Source organism: Brachyistius frenatus, unplaced genomic scaffold, assembly GCF_029030835.1.
Source record: "Brachyistius frenatus isolate BFR_SWC_R1_liver_20210118 unplaced genomic scaffold, ASM2903083v1 Contig_6, whole genome shotgun sequence".
Classification (NCBI taxonomy): Eukaryota; Metazoa; Chordata; class Actinopteri; family Embiotocidae; genus Brachyistius; species Brachyistius frenatus.
Genome location: NW_027210605.1, coordinates 8,514,449 through 8,530,144, shown reverse-complemented (window position 1 = coordinate 8,530,144; position 15,696 = coordinate 8,514,449). Strand labels below are relative to the sequence as shown.

The following is a 15,696-nucleotide window of genomic DNA, read 5'->3' as shown; positions in this document are numbered from 1 at the left end:
ACAAAAATAAGTGTGGGTCTGAGTAGCTGTGGGCATTTTCGAGGGATGATGTCCCTTTTTGTATTTCAGAACAGGCTGATTGACTGGACCTACCAAGAACAAAAAAAATCTTTCGTGTTCAATCAATAAGACAGACAGGGGTACATTATGAAGGATTGGGTGTCATGTAACTTCTAATTACTACAGCTGTGGCATTTCAGTACCAATAACTGCAATGACATTTACAATGTACACTTATTCGTAGCAAAGGCAAAACGTAAAAATGGCTTTCAGCAAAAAATAAATGGAGTGACGCCTGCGAGGTAGTTCAGCCCGTCAACTCGAGCTGCTCCGCTCTGCATCATGTGACATGCCACATACTCCATAATCATCTGCTATACAGACCCTCCAAATTTGGTGATCTATTTAAGCTGGGAAATTTCCCATCTCCCCCTTTCTACCCGTGAACAACACTGCTGTCTACGTCAGTTCTGCTGCCTGTTTGCTCAGCCCCACCACCACCCCAGCATCCACCTGCAGGCTCCGGGGGGGTTATGATATTTGCTTATCACACCCCAGATATATCTGTGTAATGCCATCTACGGGGAGTGATGAGTCCTGAGCCTAGACACCAAACTGAAACTATGTTCTGCTGTTGAAACAAACATTTCAAATGTGAGTTGTCTGAATGAAATAGGGATATAAATTTAAACTTGACAACATTTACAGCGAGTGTTCAGTTAATTTTTCTTTTTTCTGTCAAGCTATATTTTATAGATTATAACTAAGTCTTCAAAATATTTCAAAATCCACTTCATAACAACAAATACTTTCAATTATTCTACTAAACATTTCAAATTTGGCACATATTTAAATTCACAATAAATAAAACCTACTTCAACTCAATGTGTAGGTCTTTAAAATGATTAACTATGAACAAAGTTGCAGAATGTGTTTGTGTTACGTTAAAATGAATGTACATCATGTAATGTATATTAAAATGGATAGAAGTGGTCTCAAAGACATCTTTGTTTTGTTTTGTAGTTCTAATATGATTTAGTTCACTTATGTTAACTGTATTTACCACATACTTCAATATGTGATTATGTAAATGAATACCAACCACCTAAAATATAAAGAAAATTGTACAGATCCAATAAGAGTGATGTTTCCTGTTGAATTTAAAGTGTTTTAGTAGTTTAGTTTAAAAAATACAATAGATACATACATACAAATATGATATCTAGAAAATAACAATGAAAGAATACAAAACAACATGCAAACATGAGCAGAGCAGAAGAGATTTCAAAATTAGTAAAACAAATCACCCTTAAGGCAAAAGGGAAAAAAAAAGGTATGAGTGTCTAAAGAACCACTAGCAGCCCCTGGAGGCTGCAGTGTTAATTCAAATTGGGGGGAATATCTTTAAACCAAGACTGCAAAATGCCAAATATAAGAAAGTTGTCAGGATGTTTACAGTTTTATGACAGTGATGCAGCTCTGTGGAGGGTTATGTGTAAGTGGAAATAGTCCAGGATCTTTCTCTATTTTCACCTTTAAGATCCCTCTGAGTTCTCTGGAAACAAAGGCTCCGTGTCTTGAAACCAATTTACACTCCCAGAGGCAATGAAAAGGAGACCCCTGGTTGGGATGATGCATAAAGCCTGAATGGCACAATAGTTATTGTTCCAGGAATGCTATGTTTAGAGTCTGAGGGTGTCATGGATGATATCCAAGAGGACAGCATCTGCCATCAGTACAGACTCCATCGGGGTTTAACATCCCACCAGCTCAACATCAGGAAGGAGGAAAACGAAAAGGTCGAGGCCGACAAAGAATGCAATCAAAAAGGTAATTTACAGAGGGCAATTAACATCAATGTTTATATGGATAATCATTGTAATTCACCTCAGATACTAGCTATTAGTGCTTTAGCGTTGGGGAAAACAGGGGGTTGGTTATTATAAGCTACTTATCATGCATCTGTTGCTGGCTGAAAGACCCCAGTCACTTTTGAATAACATCAATATCCGTATTCCATCAAAGCCGACAGCATGAATACATTGTGATTCCTCTGTTATTAAAGCTTTTACAATGAAGGTTGAAACTAAAGCATTTGGCAGAGTGCAAATGCAGCCGTCTAAAAAAGAACAAAAATTCAATCTGGTTTCATTCACTGTGTTGATGTAATGTTGACTGTTTTCATCCATGATAAAGAGATTAGGTGCAAACAAAAGGGCCGTGCTGGTAAATGTTGTGGCTATAGTGTATTTATTTTTCTGAGGCTTTTATTTGACAGCCTCTCAGCTCGGCCATTATCAGAGCAGGGCCTGAAATAATTAGCAGCTCAAGGTCTGTTCTGATCAGCTTCACTGTCTAAACAACAGTCACAGGACACTGAGGTGTGACACAGGTGATTGGTGATTTTCAATTCTATAAGTATATTTGCCTTTTTACATTCACATTTGTTCAGTTTTAACATTCAAATTCAACAATATAAAGCAATCAATGTTAAGGGAAAAGTCACAGTCATCCAAACTGTCATTTCCTCTTAGAAACATGAGGTGATGAAACAATGAGAAAGAGTTTAACAGAACAACAATGAATCAAAGTTGTTCTAATGTACATTAGTTTGATAGGTTTCTCTGACTGAAGAAGGTCGGGTGTGATGACAAACTGATCATGTGCCTGTTTCACTTTGTTTACCTTAATGTCCTCTAGGCAGGACAGAGTTCATTCACCCTCGGATCAGGAAGAGTGAAGCACTCCAAAACACGCAGTATCTGCAAAGCCACCATGAGCAGGTGAGTTTCAGTTACTCATTTCTGTGAAATAATCCTTGAAACTGCTGCCATCACACCTAATTCTTCCCAGTGGCTTCTGTGTATTTGTCTTGTTTTCCTTCCTTCATGTCTCCCTGAGTGTGGAAATGACAGGATTACACGGCAGCTTCACCTCCCCCGACTTCCCCCAGCCGTACCCAGACAACCAACACATAGTGTGGAACATTACTGTACCAGACGGCCACAGGGTCAAACTCTACTTCACCCACTTCAGCATGGAGCCGTCCAACCTATGTGAATACGACTACATCCAGGTAGGAGAGATCCCAGCTCCCTCCGTCTGAACTGGAGTCAGTGGTTTATTGCTCACTAAAAGGCCTCTGACCTTGTCAAACCAGGTTTTGGCACAGGGGAACGAAACCTTGCGGTTCTGTGGTGAGGAAGAGAAGAACTATGAAAGCACCCCCAGGAACACCATCATCCTGTCAGCCGGGAACCTCATGTCAGTGGTCTTTAGGAGTGACTACTCTAACGAGGGCCGATTCACTGGCTTCCAAGCATTTTACACCTCTGAAGGTGAAACAGGATAGTGACAAGTGATGCCAGAGGGCAGATACATTGTTGGCCTCCTGTAATTACACTGAGCAAAGCTTAGCAGAGTGCAGTGAAGTTGACAGAAATAATAGCTGGATTATCATCACAGGTATAAACAGTCAAGTTTTTAAATAATATTCCAGATTTAGAAAAAAAGAAAGACTGTACAATATAATAGAGGCAAAACGCAACAGGAAACAGGTTAGACACAATTCAAGGAGATTCCAATTTTACATATATTTTAAATTTGACAAACTATGAGTTCCTATTTTAAGGTGCTAGCAACAATACATACAAACAAAATGTGCCAGTACAGGTCCCATTTTTTTTTCTTTTGTAATAATTTTTTTTTTTTTAAAGTCTCCCTGCAATTTCAGTTTTTATATAGAATTACTACATTTTTAAGTTTCCAATCTAAACCTATTATATTTTCCAGTAACAATCACACCTCGCAGCCTGCTGCAGCTCTGTTGCATAAACAGTTTGTTTATGTTCAACCAGTTGACACCACGTTTTTGTATGAGCCAGAGTTAAGACAAACTAGTCTCATGAAGTTTCTGCTTTACTTACAAAGGCAATGGTGACTTCTACACTGCAGGATGATGCAACCCAAATAAATAATCTCAGATTTTCTGACGTGGGTTCAGACACACTTACGATTTACAAAATATCCACAAAAAGACAATCCCACATTCTGATTCACAGATTGAAAAGTGCATTTTTACCATGTTGTGTTTCACTCTCTACTGTGTCTGTCTCTCATAGACATCAATGAGTGCCTGTCCAAGGTAGATGGGGAAAGAGTGTGCGATCATTTTTGCCACAATTACATCGGTGGCTATTACTGCACATGCAGACAAGGATACCTTCTCCATGACAACAACAGATCCTGCACAGGTAAGAGCAATACTGACTAAAGCTCAAGAGTCATGTCCATCTGAGCTCAATCAAAGTGAGTCGGAGGCTGTGTACTGAGGTGCAGTGTTAAGAGCTTGGCATACAGCGTTTTACTGTGTATTGATCTTTGTAAATAGGGTATGTAGTGTTTCTCGAGCTAAATACACTGCTGCTCACTACCAGACACCGCAGATATTGACGGCAATAAAGCAAAGCAATTTTCATTAGTGTGCATTGACCTCTGTTTGACACATTTGACGACAACACATTTAATTCCAGTGATTGTTAAGGATATGATGATTGCCAAATCTTTCCGTTGGCACTATTTACTGAGGTGATATTGAAGTGTTTATAAGATAATTATGGTAAAACACAAAATTTTTCTAATTTCAGATTTTTTGAGAAGGGACAGGAAAATTTTATAATATTGCTGTGTTGTAAACTCCTAACTCCACCTAATTATTGCGCAAAAAAGCCATTTATCTTTCACATATTTCAAAGTACTACAGAGAAAAGTCCTCCAAAAAAAAATTCTGTGACATTCCACACAGTTAGTCGTGTTACATATTTGATTTTGTTCTGTCATAGCTGGCCTGTGCTTACTAATTTCAGACTGAAAAGGCATACTGATGCAGAAAGTAGTTGATCTCTGCCAGCTGGTGTAGGGCGAGGTTAATTACTATCAACTCCTAAGGGAAAAGCAACTTCAAAATGGCATTAAAAATTGATACCTGTGTGGAGCGCTAATAGTGCACTGACACTTGGTAATTAATCACAATTACCAGCTGATCTGCCTTGAATTATTAGTCTTTGCCAGAGGAAAAAGGGTGACAAAACAAATCATGCAATGAATAGGCAAAAATTATTATCTGCCTACAGATTGCACTAATTATATGAATTACAGCAACTCTGCCTCTTTGCAATTCTCATTTGTTTTTGTCTGCGACAACATCTGCACATTTGCCCGGGCATAACGCAAACCTAAATGAATCCCATCATTTATGATGCCAGGAAATGTTTCATTAGAAAAAACATTTTCTTGTAATCAAGAAACTTTTTAAAGCCATTACTTCGTGACCCAGCAGTTTAAGGTGCAGATAGAAGTTCCATTTTGTGAAGTCATGACTGAATCACATCCCAAAGTGACCACAGTTTAAGACTTTATTTAGTGTGTCTCTACAGTACCATGCCGTAGCCAGATGTTGACGTCGCTGTCGGGGGTTCTGACCAGCCCAGGTTACCCGAGCCCCTACCCACCCATGAGTCAGTGCGACCACACCATTCAGCTGCCTGAGGGCTCCAGAATAATCCTAGAATTCCTGGAGCCCTTTGACATAGAGGGACACCCAGATGCCCCCTGTCCGTACGACATATTGAAGGTCAGTAATGTGACTTTAGAATCTAACACACAAGATGATGAATAAGCAATGTATTCCTCCTCATGCCCGTGGAGGTAGTCTGTCACTGACTTGTCTTTATTGGGTGATATACTGCATGCCCATGTGGTTTCCTGCATATTTAAGTTTGGCTACACATTAATCAGTCAGGGAAGTAATAAAACACCATCCTATTTTTTCTTTGTTGATGTTTCCCTTTAAAAGATTTCCACAGCTGGACAGGAGTATGGGCCCTTCTGTGGCTCAAAGCCACCAGGCCCCATCGACACAGGAAGTTACCAAGTGCATGTTACATTCAGATCCGACAGCAGCGGGAACAATAAGGGATGGAAGATCAAGTACACCAGAGCCAAGGCTGAATCTCTCCCTTTAACTTAAGACTGATGGCTTTTTGGCAAGAGAATTGACTGAATCGTGTTTCAATTGTCTTTTATATGGTACTTTATTATTTGTTACTTGTGCAACTAATATAAGATTTTAAGGACACTTTTCCCAATTTAGAGAAGTATTATTTCTCCATTCAAATCTGTACATTGTGACCATGAAAATAATCTAAGGTTGTGTGTAATCAAGCATTTTGATAAATAGGTATTCCTCAAAATGCGAGCATTTATTCTGCTCCATTCTAGTTGAAGACCGACTCTTTTGAACACAGAAATAATAAATTAATTCATGAGAAAGTCAGTTTGTCTGGTCTGAGAAACAATAAATGCCAGTTGTTTAACCTTCATACATTATGCAGCTTGTTCTTAGCAATCGCGGCTCCTTTCCTCTATCAAAACATTCATTATAAGGTTCTTCAGACCCAATTGCCCCTCATCTGACACTTTTGCATTCACTCAGGAACATTTCCTCCATCTGTGTGCCCCACAATTGGTGCACAAGAGCACGCCTGAGTGTGTTAATGTATGAAGGAAAACCACTTGTGCTGATTTACTTTTACCGTTTCGGTTGCTCCCGTGTTTGATTTTGTTTCTTTTATTTCTTGTCTCTTAGATTGAGGTAAACCATATGTGACGTTATGACTTTTTGTTTTTGTCTAACCATTGTATTTTAACTTTGACTGAACTGTTGTACCACATACCACTACAGTTTGAAGGCCACCACAACTTAGCAAGGCAAGGTACGTACTGACCCATATATCACCTTGGCATTTACAACCCTACAGACTCATAAGGTCTTAGGTGGGCATAGTCTCTCTGAAAGTCATCTAACCACATGTTAAAAAAGGTTTGTTTCCAGCATGAAATGCCCAAACAGTCCTCAGGGCACCTGGGTGCTTACAGAGCAAACCTGCAGTTCTTACCTGAGCACTGTTGAGTCACAATCTGATGCACATTGTGTAACATGTATCAAACTCGCTCCGAACTGTTCAGCCTAGTTGGAGCCAATTCCACAGGAATTACGCACCCCATGCAACCTATTAACCAGCTGATGGAAAATATGTAGCAGCAGCACGCTACCAATAGGCTTGTTGCTAATATACCCATCACTACCTCACTCATGCATGAACTCAGTGCAGAAAATAATATAAAGGAGACTCTTTTTTTAAAAATTTTTTATTGTTAACCATGGAGGAGCCTTCCCTAATCAGTATTCATTGTATTTTCCCAAGATTTTGTTGTTGTTGAAATCTCAACAATACAACACCTTTCAATTAGACTGTGCATAATTCTAAATACTTTTATTAGTCACAAAAATGTGGGACAACGGCACGCTCATAGAGACTGAAGGCTAATTTATTGAAAAAAGGAATCCCTTCTCCACCATTCAGTGAATATAAAAGGTACCATATATCACATATTGTACAGTCATTTACAACTGCCCTTTGCAACATTTGCCATGCGTGTTTAAAATAAGTACATAACATGGAATGTGTCGGGTTACTACGTGTTTCACAGTTACTGTTGGTATACACGTGACATGCTGAGACTCAACTTTTTCTTTCTTTTTTTTTTTTTAGCATAAATAGACACAATAGTGAGTAATCAGGAGATCATTATGAATGGTGCACTTCTCCCTGTGAGTAATAATAAAGTTCAAGCCGGGAGTGACATTTCAATCTCACCACAACACAAAGAGGAGATATTTCCGCACATTTAAATCCATCACTTGTGTTCATTGTTCAAGAGACAGATGAGATGACACGCCTTCTTATAGATGAGTCACAGACACCTGCACACATTGTTCACACCATCTTACATCATACTGTATGTCCTTCTCACCCATAATGTCAGCCATAGCGTGTTCAGTGAGGCTTGCATGTACGAAGTGACATGCATCATATCTTGTCTATCTCTTTATTATTAGAATGATGAATTAGCCTGTGAGCCCCAATCAAATACACTTGCTTGTTATGTAACATAAGATTTTACACAAATATATTTGCTCAATGATAGCATTTATGCATATCTAAAAAAAAGAAACTAAAAAAAACTGCTTGCCTCATGATCCTGTCTGCCATTTCTGTCAGTATTGTACAGGTACTCTGCATTGTTTAGAAGTATCTCTACCATTTACTTTTCCATGTTAAGATTCCCTAAGTTGTCACACATCAGTTGATAATGACATTTGACACTGCAGTGTACCTTTACAAAACAAAAATCCAAAATAAAAAAATCCAAACATTTTTTTGGGGTTGATTTTCAGTATATGAAAACTTGTTTTCCAAACATTTTCTCAAGTTAGAAAACAGCTTGATATTTGAAGCAGTTTACTATCGTTAAACTACGAGTTAACTGAAAAAGATACAAAGATGGGGAAGTAACAAGAGAGTTAGGAGGCACAGGATTGGTTACAAATTGATTACCACTCGAAACTTTCCAAAAGTTCCCCTGAACTCAAGATACAAATATCATTTCAGCGATAGCACAGGTAAATCATTTCCAACAGAAACAAAATGACTTTCTTTGCTGAACATCCATAGTGTTTCGCTGGCTACTTCAAAGTGTATATTTAAACCAAGGATGTAAAATAAACGGTAATGCACACCTTCTGACCGAACTAGCAGTGTTTAATAGGCAGCAGAAGGCAAAACAACAACATTGGAAAGCTGATTTAAAAGTGACAGTTTATTGTTAATCCTTGAAGCACGACCTACATATCTTTGGAAAAATGCTTATTGGCTTTATTGCTGAAGGTTAGATGAGAATATTGATATCATTCTCATATCTGGTTGGTAAATATAACGCTTGAGACAGCAAGCTTGGCTTAAAGTAAAGCCAAAATAACTAGCAGAAACACCGAGCCTGGTTCTGTCCGAAGGTAAAGAAAAGTTAATATATCTCATTTAAGTAAATGTACAAAGGTGAAGAAGTACAAAATTGACAAGTTGTTCTTTTGTATGGTTTTATTTCTTTAAGATTCACTTTTTTGGGGTGTATTTTTGCCTGTTTTTTTTTTAACCTTGGACTGTATTGAGGTATGTGCTCTAACTAATAGGCTACTAGGGAACAACATTACTGGACTGTTTCCTGGGCAGGTGCAGTGACTTGTCTTGTGATCTAGTAATTTAGATGGGTAACCAGTAGACCTCCGACCTCCAAATGATGAAATTTGTGAGCTTAAGAGGTGCCAAGATGCAGATTTTGTTACCTTTGGACAGTTTTCCCATTTCCAGTCTAAATGCTAAGCTAAAGTAACTAGCTGCTGATTTTAGCTTCATATTCAAAGGACAGACATGTGAGTGTTATCCTTTTTTTCATATTAGCAAGTATGTGAATAAGGGCATTTCCTAAAATATTGAATGATGGCTTTAAGTTTCTCAGGGATTTGTTTGTCTGTAGTTATTTTCACAGCATGGCACTCATCAAAAGAAGAAGCCCATTGAAAGTATATGCAAGTGGTTAATGTCATCATGTCTTTGATAAACATGACTTGTGCAAATCATCCTGCTTCCTCTTGGGGCAAAAGCATTCAAGTGGTTTGCATGTTTACCAACATGATGCAAATATAAAAATTCTTAACATTCATGTATTCCAGCACAGTAGATATCATCAGTAACAAATCGCAAATCCCATTCTACTGACCCGAGGCACGCAGTGGGAATTCTTATCAGTCTCTGCTCAGGTAAAGCCTCGGCCTAGTTGCTGTCTTGGGCTGGTGTTTCTGCGCCCTCCTCCGGGCTCCTCTCACTGGACTGCTGGCTGCCGTACGGCTGTGTGCTGCTCCTGATGGATTGCAGGGCCTGAATCTGCTGGAGACGTGCGGTCAGTTCAGCTTCGCAGGCCTCAAGCAGCGCCGATGTCTTCGTTCTGTCGAAGCCCAGCACCTGCTCCATACCTTCCACCCCTCTGGTCACCACCATCTGAAGACACATGGAAAAGAGCTCCATCTCAGACACTGTAAAGGCGAACATGCAAGACTTTATTCTGGCGTTTATCGTTTTAAATCTATGCGTGTACAAGAATTCAGTTGATGCTCAAAATTGTTGATACTGCGCAAGAAAAATGTTGATTTGGGGCTGTAGTTTGTGTTGTTGGTATAGTGACCTGAAATATATTGAAAGGTTCTCTAATATTTGACTTTCCTTATTTATGCACATGAGAGTGGACAGAAACTTATGCTTGCATTTGACCTAAAGTAAATTCCCATTGTACATCAGAACCGTGACAGTACGGATGTGTTTTAAGTGCGTGAGGAATTTCAGCTTTACACGCTTGCTTTTTCATTTTTACAGCTGCTTCAAGATGAGATGATGGGCCATGGTACAACAAAGCAGCAACAACCCCGCCTTGAAATTGAAATCAGTGCAGAAGTACCTGTAAGTGTAATGCCACTGAACCTCACTGAGTGCTGGTTCCAAATAAATCTCCCATAAGCTCCCAGAAAGCGTCAACTTTTTATAATCAGTGTGCTGCTGGTCATGTTTTGGTAATCGATCTCAAAGACAAGTATGTTTGAAGGTGTGACTGGCTTGATTAACATTGGATTCTGGAGCAATTGACAAGCCGCCTGAACAAGGCAGACCAGAAGGGTCAATCACCGGTGAACTCGAATGTCATCGGAGTTAGTTGTGAAACAATGACTGTTATTCGGTTGTCATTTCATTTCCATTCATCAGTGGAGTAGGCAATACATGATGATGCTAGCTTCACCATGCACCCCATATTTGGAAGGTCCTGACTCCCACCGGAAAAGATGGCATCCCCCGTCGAGCCATTCTCTAGGCGTCGATTTGGATCAGTGTAAATCGGTGGATGACGTCATCACTTGCTACGTCTATCTATCTATCTATCTATCTATCTATCTATCTATCTATCTATCTATCTATCTATCTATCTATCTATCTATCTATCTATCTATCTATCTATCTATCTATCTATCTATCTATCTATCTATCTATCTATCTATCTATCTATTGTTACAGCAAGGGCCTTGGGTCAGAAGGAAGGATGTAATAATATGATGAAGAAAAGGACATAAGAGTGGCTCCTCAGATATCTCTAAATCTTTTGTAGAATCTTTTTGGAGGTTTGAAGAAAGACTGAATCCTCTGAAGCGGCTGCACACAGTAAAAGTGTAAGAGTCAAATTTCTATTTGCGGAGGTTTTGAGGCTGACAGGATCAGTGGTGTGAGTTGACTACCTGCAGATCCTCAGTGGAGAGCCTGGTCTCTGGGGATGTTTTGCCTTTCAGTACCATCAATGTCCTGGAAATGAATCCAGACGCAGCGTCCACCTCCATCCCATCGGTCATATCCACGTCTCCAGCACCTGACACATTCAAACAGGTTTTCTCAATAATTGTTGTGTAAAAAAGCTTCAATTTTGTGAGAATCATTGGAAGAGGTGGGATTATTAAGGAGCAACACTGGCTCCACCTAGTGACCAAAAGGTACAAATACAGCTCTTCTTCTGTTGATGATAATACACAATGTAAGAGGCAGAATAGACTGAAAACTGATATATCTCTAAGCATTGAAATGTGTCAGAATCAATAATATCATCAGTTTTTTCCCACCTTATTAATTTTGCAACCTAAAAAGTTACTGTTTCCATTCTTATGATTGAATCATTTTGTTGTTAATATTTGTTTTGATATTCTGCACGGACATGAACTAAACAACATGAACCTGTCTTAAAATATAGATCTAGTCAATAAAATACTTCTTAAGCACAAATAGATCAATCATTATTTTTAAAATGAATGTTTCCTCGAATTTTCTGATTTTATCACTCCTACATGCTGGTTAATACATCAGCGACCAGCGAACCATTTTTTGGGGGTCATTACCTTCCTCCTGGGCTACACAAGCATAGGATAGTATTCATTATTATGCTGGGTGTTGTACTTATGCTTATTGATTGGATATTTTGTATTTATGAGTAGTAGATACACTGTACGAGCACCTCTGACATTTTAAAGGTTTTTACCCATCGGGGCTGTTTTTCACATTCACAACATAACCTTTTGAACAGCCGATTAATTTAGATGCAAACTATTTGTCTGAGTATATCACTTTTTTGTGTCGTTTATTCGTCACGCCGCCGGTGTTTAAAGGCCTTAAGAGTCATAGACTCACAGCAAACATCTGGACAAAAATATTTTACATTATGATATAATTTTGGGCAAGAAAATAAACACTGTGACGAAAATTAAAAACAAATTAAAGAACAGAGGTTATTACATACAAAAAATTATAAGCACTGCCTGATAATGTAACATTTTGATGTTATTAACAGCATCAGCCATTAGGGATACTTGGAAATTTCTATTTAGCACACTAATGGCTCTTCAAAAGATGCTGTAATATATTTGCAGAGACAATGAATCCAGAGGCGGAGGTATCGCAAAAAATTTCATTTCATTTTCCTTAAGAACTAGTATTGCTGTCATGTCTCTCTGTCTGTCGAGGGTCTTTATCACAACTGAAATCTGAAAACAAAAACGACTTTCTAACCAAGAATTAGTAAGTTATCACAGAGGTGATAGTGTCAGAAGGCCACACTAAATAAATAATAAAACCTACGCAGAGGGTAGGGCAAAAATAAAACGTAATACTGAAAACCACATAATGATGCAGCTGTACCTCCCACACTAGGCTGGCTTGGTTCCTCCTGTTGTCTGTCCTCTTTCTCCACAGCTTTTAGGTAGAGCTGGAGCAACTCCTTGGACTGCCTCTCCTCCTCCCTCCGATCCAAAACCCTCTGCAGCGTCTCCTGGAGGACCTCAGCCTTCTTCTCTTGGAAGCCCAGAGCAGAGGCTAGTTCAGGGCACGGGGCATCCACCAGGGTCTGGAGCAGCAGGTGACATAAAGCAGTAATATACTATTGTAGGAGACTATTTTAGCTCTAGGTTAACACAGTTCAAGTCCCACATAATGAAGGGTCATCCTGTGTGACTGTGGCTCACTTATGTTTTTAATCATTCCTGGACAACAGTGGAGGTTGATTGCAAAAAGGAATCAGCCACATCAGGCTTTCACTACACAAACAATTCCTGTTAGTTGGATGAATCTATTGCTATATTTTGTCTTTCCATGAGATTTTAAAATTGCATATTATTACCACCTTCATCATTTAACATGACAGAAGTTAAGACGTCAATGGTGACAACTGTGGAAAGTGTGTTTTCCCAGCAGTGCTACTTCTGTATAGTTTTCTTATCAGACTATGCTGCAATATGGACAACAGAACATTTTAGTGACACAGAGGACTGATGTTGGTACCTGTAGGTCTGCCTCGGACATGAAAATAATGCTGGTCAGGTCCTGCTTCAGCTGCTGAGCCAGGTCACACCAGGGTGCTGCAGTACTAGAGGTGTCCACAGTATCACTCTCCAGTATCATAGAGTCTCTTGCCATCCAAGCTGTGCCTCCGTCAACTAGTAAACAACACAATTCATTTTCATTTCAATGACAGGATTTGGTCCTGTAAACAAATCTCCATTCGGAGTGAACCTTCTTACCCCTGCGAACTGGAGACCACGTCTCTTTTTCATGCAGCAGCATGAACTTTGTGTTTGCTGGCAGACACAAAAAGTAGGCTTGATCCTCTACTATCGTCCCATCATTCTCGAGGACCACTGTGACCGGGTGACTGGGGCTGAACCCAAGAAACTCACACCCTGTTGGAGAAAACAGAGAAATTACTTTACAGATCTCATGTTAATATATTTTTTCTTGAGTTCCTGGGGGAACTTTTACTCATAACGCCTTCAGCCATATAGTCATAGTAAAACAATCAGTAGCACCGAGATAAAAGCTACATATTCTAAGCACTAATAGCTCACACACCATGTGACCACCAGCCGATTTAAGCAAATACTTATGCACTTTCAACAAGTCAATTTATTAAAGCTGTCAGCTGCTCTTTCATCAAAGCTGCTCCTATTCTCCATACTGTTGAGTGTTTGCACTGCTCACTCCCTCTGCCATCCTAAACATATTATATGTATTTTTCATATTTTATGTCAATGATAAACCCATCCCTCTGGTTTGCTTGTGCTGCCCACTGAATCTTTTGGGTAATTTCCTTTGTAGTTTAATGTAGTTATGTTATTTGGATATTGACTGAACCTGCATAAATAGGAGTATGTATAATGACATGAGGCCGCAATCTATAACTTTACAAAAAGGTAAAAAAAAATAATGAAAGATTCTCAAAAGACAACATTCAAGACATAGTGTCATGAAAAGTTAAGCTTATCAAGATTAAAAGTACATCTAAATTTTGGACATGTCGGTGGGTTCAAAAAACAGTGACACAGTGATGGCGTCCTCATCCCATTGATATTTCTATAAAATAGCCTGTATAAGCACCTCTAATGGACAGAGTGCAGTGATAAGGCAACGCCTGGTGACTAGTATTCTAGGAATGAGGAGCAGAAGACGACTGACTTTTCATGTTTTGCTCCTGCATGTTTGAACACGACGGAAATGGAAGCGTTGCTACACACAGCTCGGTCGTGATCATGACGGATAAAGTATGCTGTGCAGCAATAATCCCCATTATTGTAGTGTTGAGTGGCTGATCATTGTCCATCATAGCATTTCTTTCACGTCCATATAATACAGTCCCTTTAGTACCAATGCAAACTAAAATGAGTGGTGAATGCAGTAACAACAATATAGTACGAGATTTAGTTTCACTTTAATGTTATGTTATGTTTACAGAACTGTGTACTATATAATGCATAGTTTTATCAGCAAATGGAGCCTTGCAGTTGTACAGTTCTCTAAAAACACGTTTTAAAAGCCACGACAACTCACCTTTTATCTTCATCTCATTCAGGGAGGGAACTACCAACCCATATGACTTTTGACGTGTGAAATTGCACACCTTACACGGTCTGCTATCCGTCATCCTAAGATCTGCGAGGAAACCGCTTTTCTTCTCCTTCCTTTTATCTTTTAACTCTGACAAACGCCAACAACAGCTGTCCGACAACAATCTGTTCGAACACGGAACCGCCGTGGTGGCGCTAAGGACTCTGGGATATGTAGTTTTACGTACAACATATTAAACCGCGTATACAATATCCGCCAGAGGCTGCTGGAGGGCGATTTAAAAAAATAATAAAAAAATAAAAATGAATGTGGCCATAGAGTGTGTGTCCCGTTATCTCGAGAAACAAGGCAATGTTTGGATTCCAGAAGACATTAGGATGTCTCGCCAGCAAATTTATCTTCTTTTGATGTGTAGCTTGGTGGCGATTATGAAAAGTGATGTTCTCTTTGCAAGTTATGACATCATACGCTGGGATAAATCAGTCACATCAGCCTTGATTGACTGAAAGCAGTCAGACTGCCCGCAGATGGATACTGTTGGTATTAAATGGACAAAGTGATGTAGGAAAATGCACCTTTTCGAAGCACATTATTAAGACTCATGACAAAATGAACGCCAAACAAAAAAGTCTTAATGATGTATTCATTTTTTGCTGTATAAAAAAATAAATAAAAAAATAAATTATTGTTCCGACTTTTATCGTTTCAGTTGCTGTTGTGTTTTGCTTCTGAATGGTCTCCAGGTAAAAACCACAGTCCGTTTTCGTGTGAACCTGGCTGTGTTTTTAATGAGCTGAATGAACACGTTTCAGGAAAA

The 15,696-nt window shown here is 39.1% G+C and overlaps 3 protein-coding genes across 3 annotated transcripts in view; 1 reads left to right on the top strand and 2 right to left on the bottom strand.

Moving 5' to 3' along the window:
- The window catches only part of cntn3a.1 (contactin 3a, tandem duplicate 1), a 284,181-nt gene that overhangs the window by 257,139 nt on the left and 11,346 nt on the right, over positions 1-15,696 (bottom strand). The gene's annotated exons all lie outside the window — the stretch shown is intronic.
- masp2 (MBL associated serine protease 2) lies at positions 2,762-7,285 on the top strand. The gene is made up of 6 exons (XM_069689018.1): positions 2,762-2,783; positions 2,854-3,076; positions 3,161-3,338; positions 4,122-4,253; positions 5,436-5,632; positions 5,855-7,285. The coding sequence occupies exons 1-6, from the start codon at positions 2,776-2,778 to the stop codon at positions 6,026-6,028; spliced, it is 912 nt and encodes a 303-aa protein (XP_069545119.1). The 5' UTR covers positions 2,762-2,775; the 3' UTR covers positions 6,029-7,285.
- On the bottom strand, positions 7,372-15,045 carry dffa (DNA fragmentation factor, alpha polypeptide). Its single transcript, XM_069689017.1, has 6 exons — positions 14,862-15,045; positions 13,559-13,717; positions 13,320-13,474; positions 12,681-12,885; positions 11,237-11,364; positions 7,372-9,956 (listed from the first exon to the last, which is right to left on the bottom strand). The coding sequence occupies exons 1-6, from the start codon at positions 14,953-14,955 to the stop codon at positions 9,732-9,734; spliced, it is 966 nt and encodes a 321-aa protein (XP_069545118.1). The 5' UTR covers positions 14,956-15,045; the 3' UTR covers positions 7,372-9,731.

Bases quoted from the DNA above. Each gene is read 5' to 3' on its own strand.
- dffa (XM_069689017.1), bottom strand. From the start codon at position 14,955: ATGACGGATAGCAGACCGTGTAAGGTGTGCAATTTCACACGTCAAAAG. The intron at 13,718-14,861 runs GTGAGTTGTCGT...TTTCTCCAACAG, and splicing joins GAATGAGATGAAGATAAAAG to GGTGTGAGTTTCTTGGGTTC. The intron at 13,475-13,558 runs GTAAGAAGGTTC...GTTGTTTACTAG, and splicing joins GTGGTCTCCAGTTCGCAGGG to TTGACGGAGGCACAGCTTGG.
- masp2 (XM_069689018.1), top strand. The intron at 3,339-4,121 runs GTGAAACAGGAT...TGTCTCTCATAG, and splicing joins AGCATTTTACACCTCTGAAG to ACATCAATGAGTGCCTGTCC. The intron at 5,633-5,854 runs GTCAGTAATGTG...TCCCTTTAAAAG, and splicing joins GTCCGTACGACATATTGAAG to ATTTCCACAGCTGGACAGGA.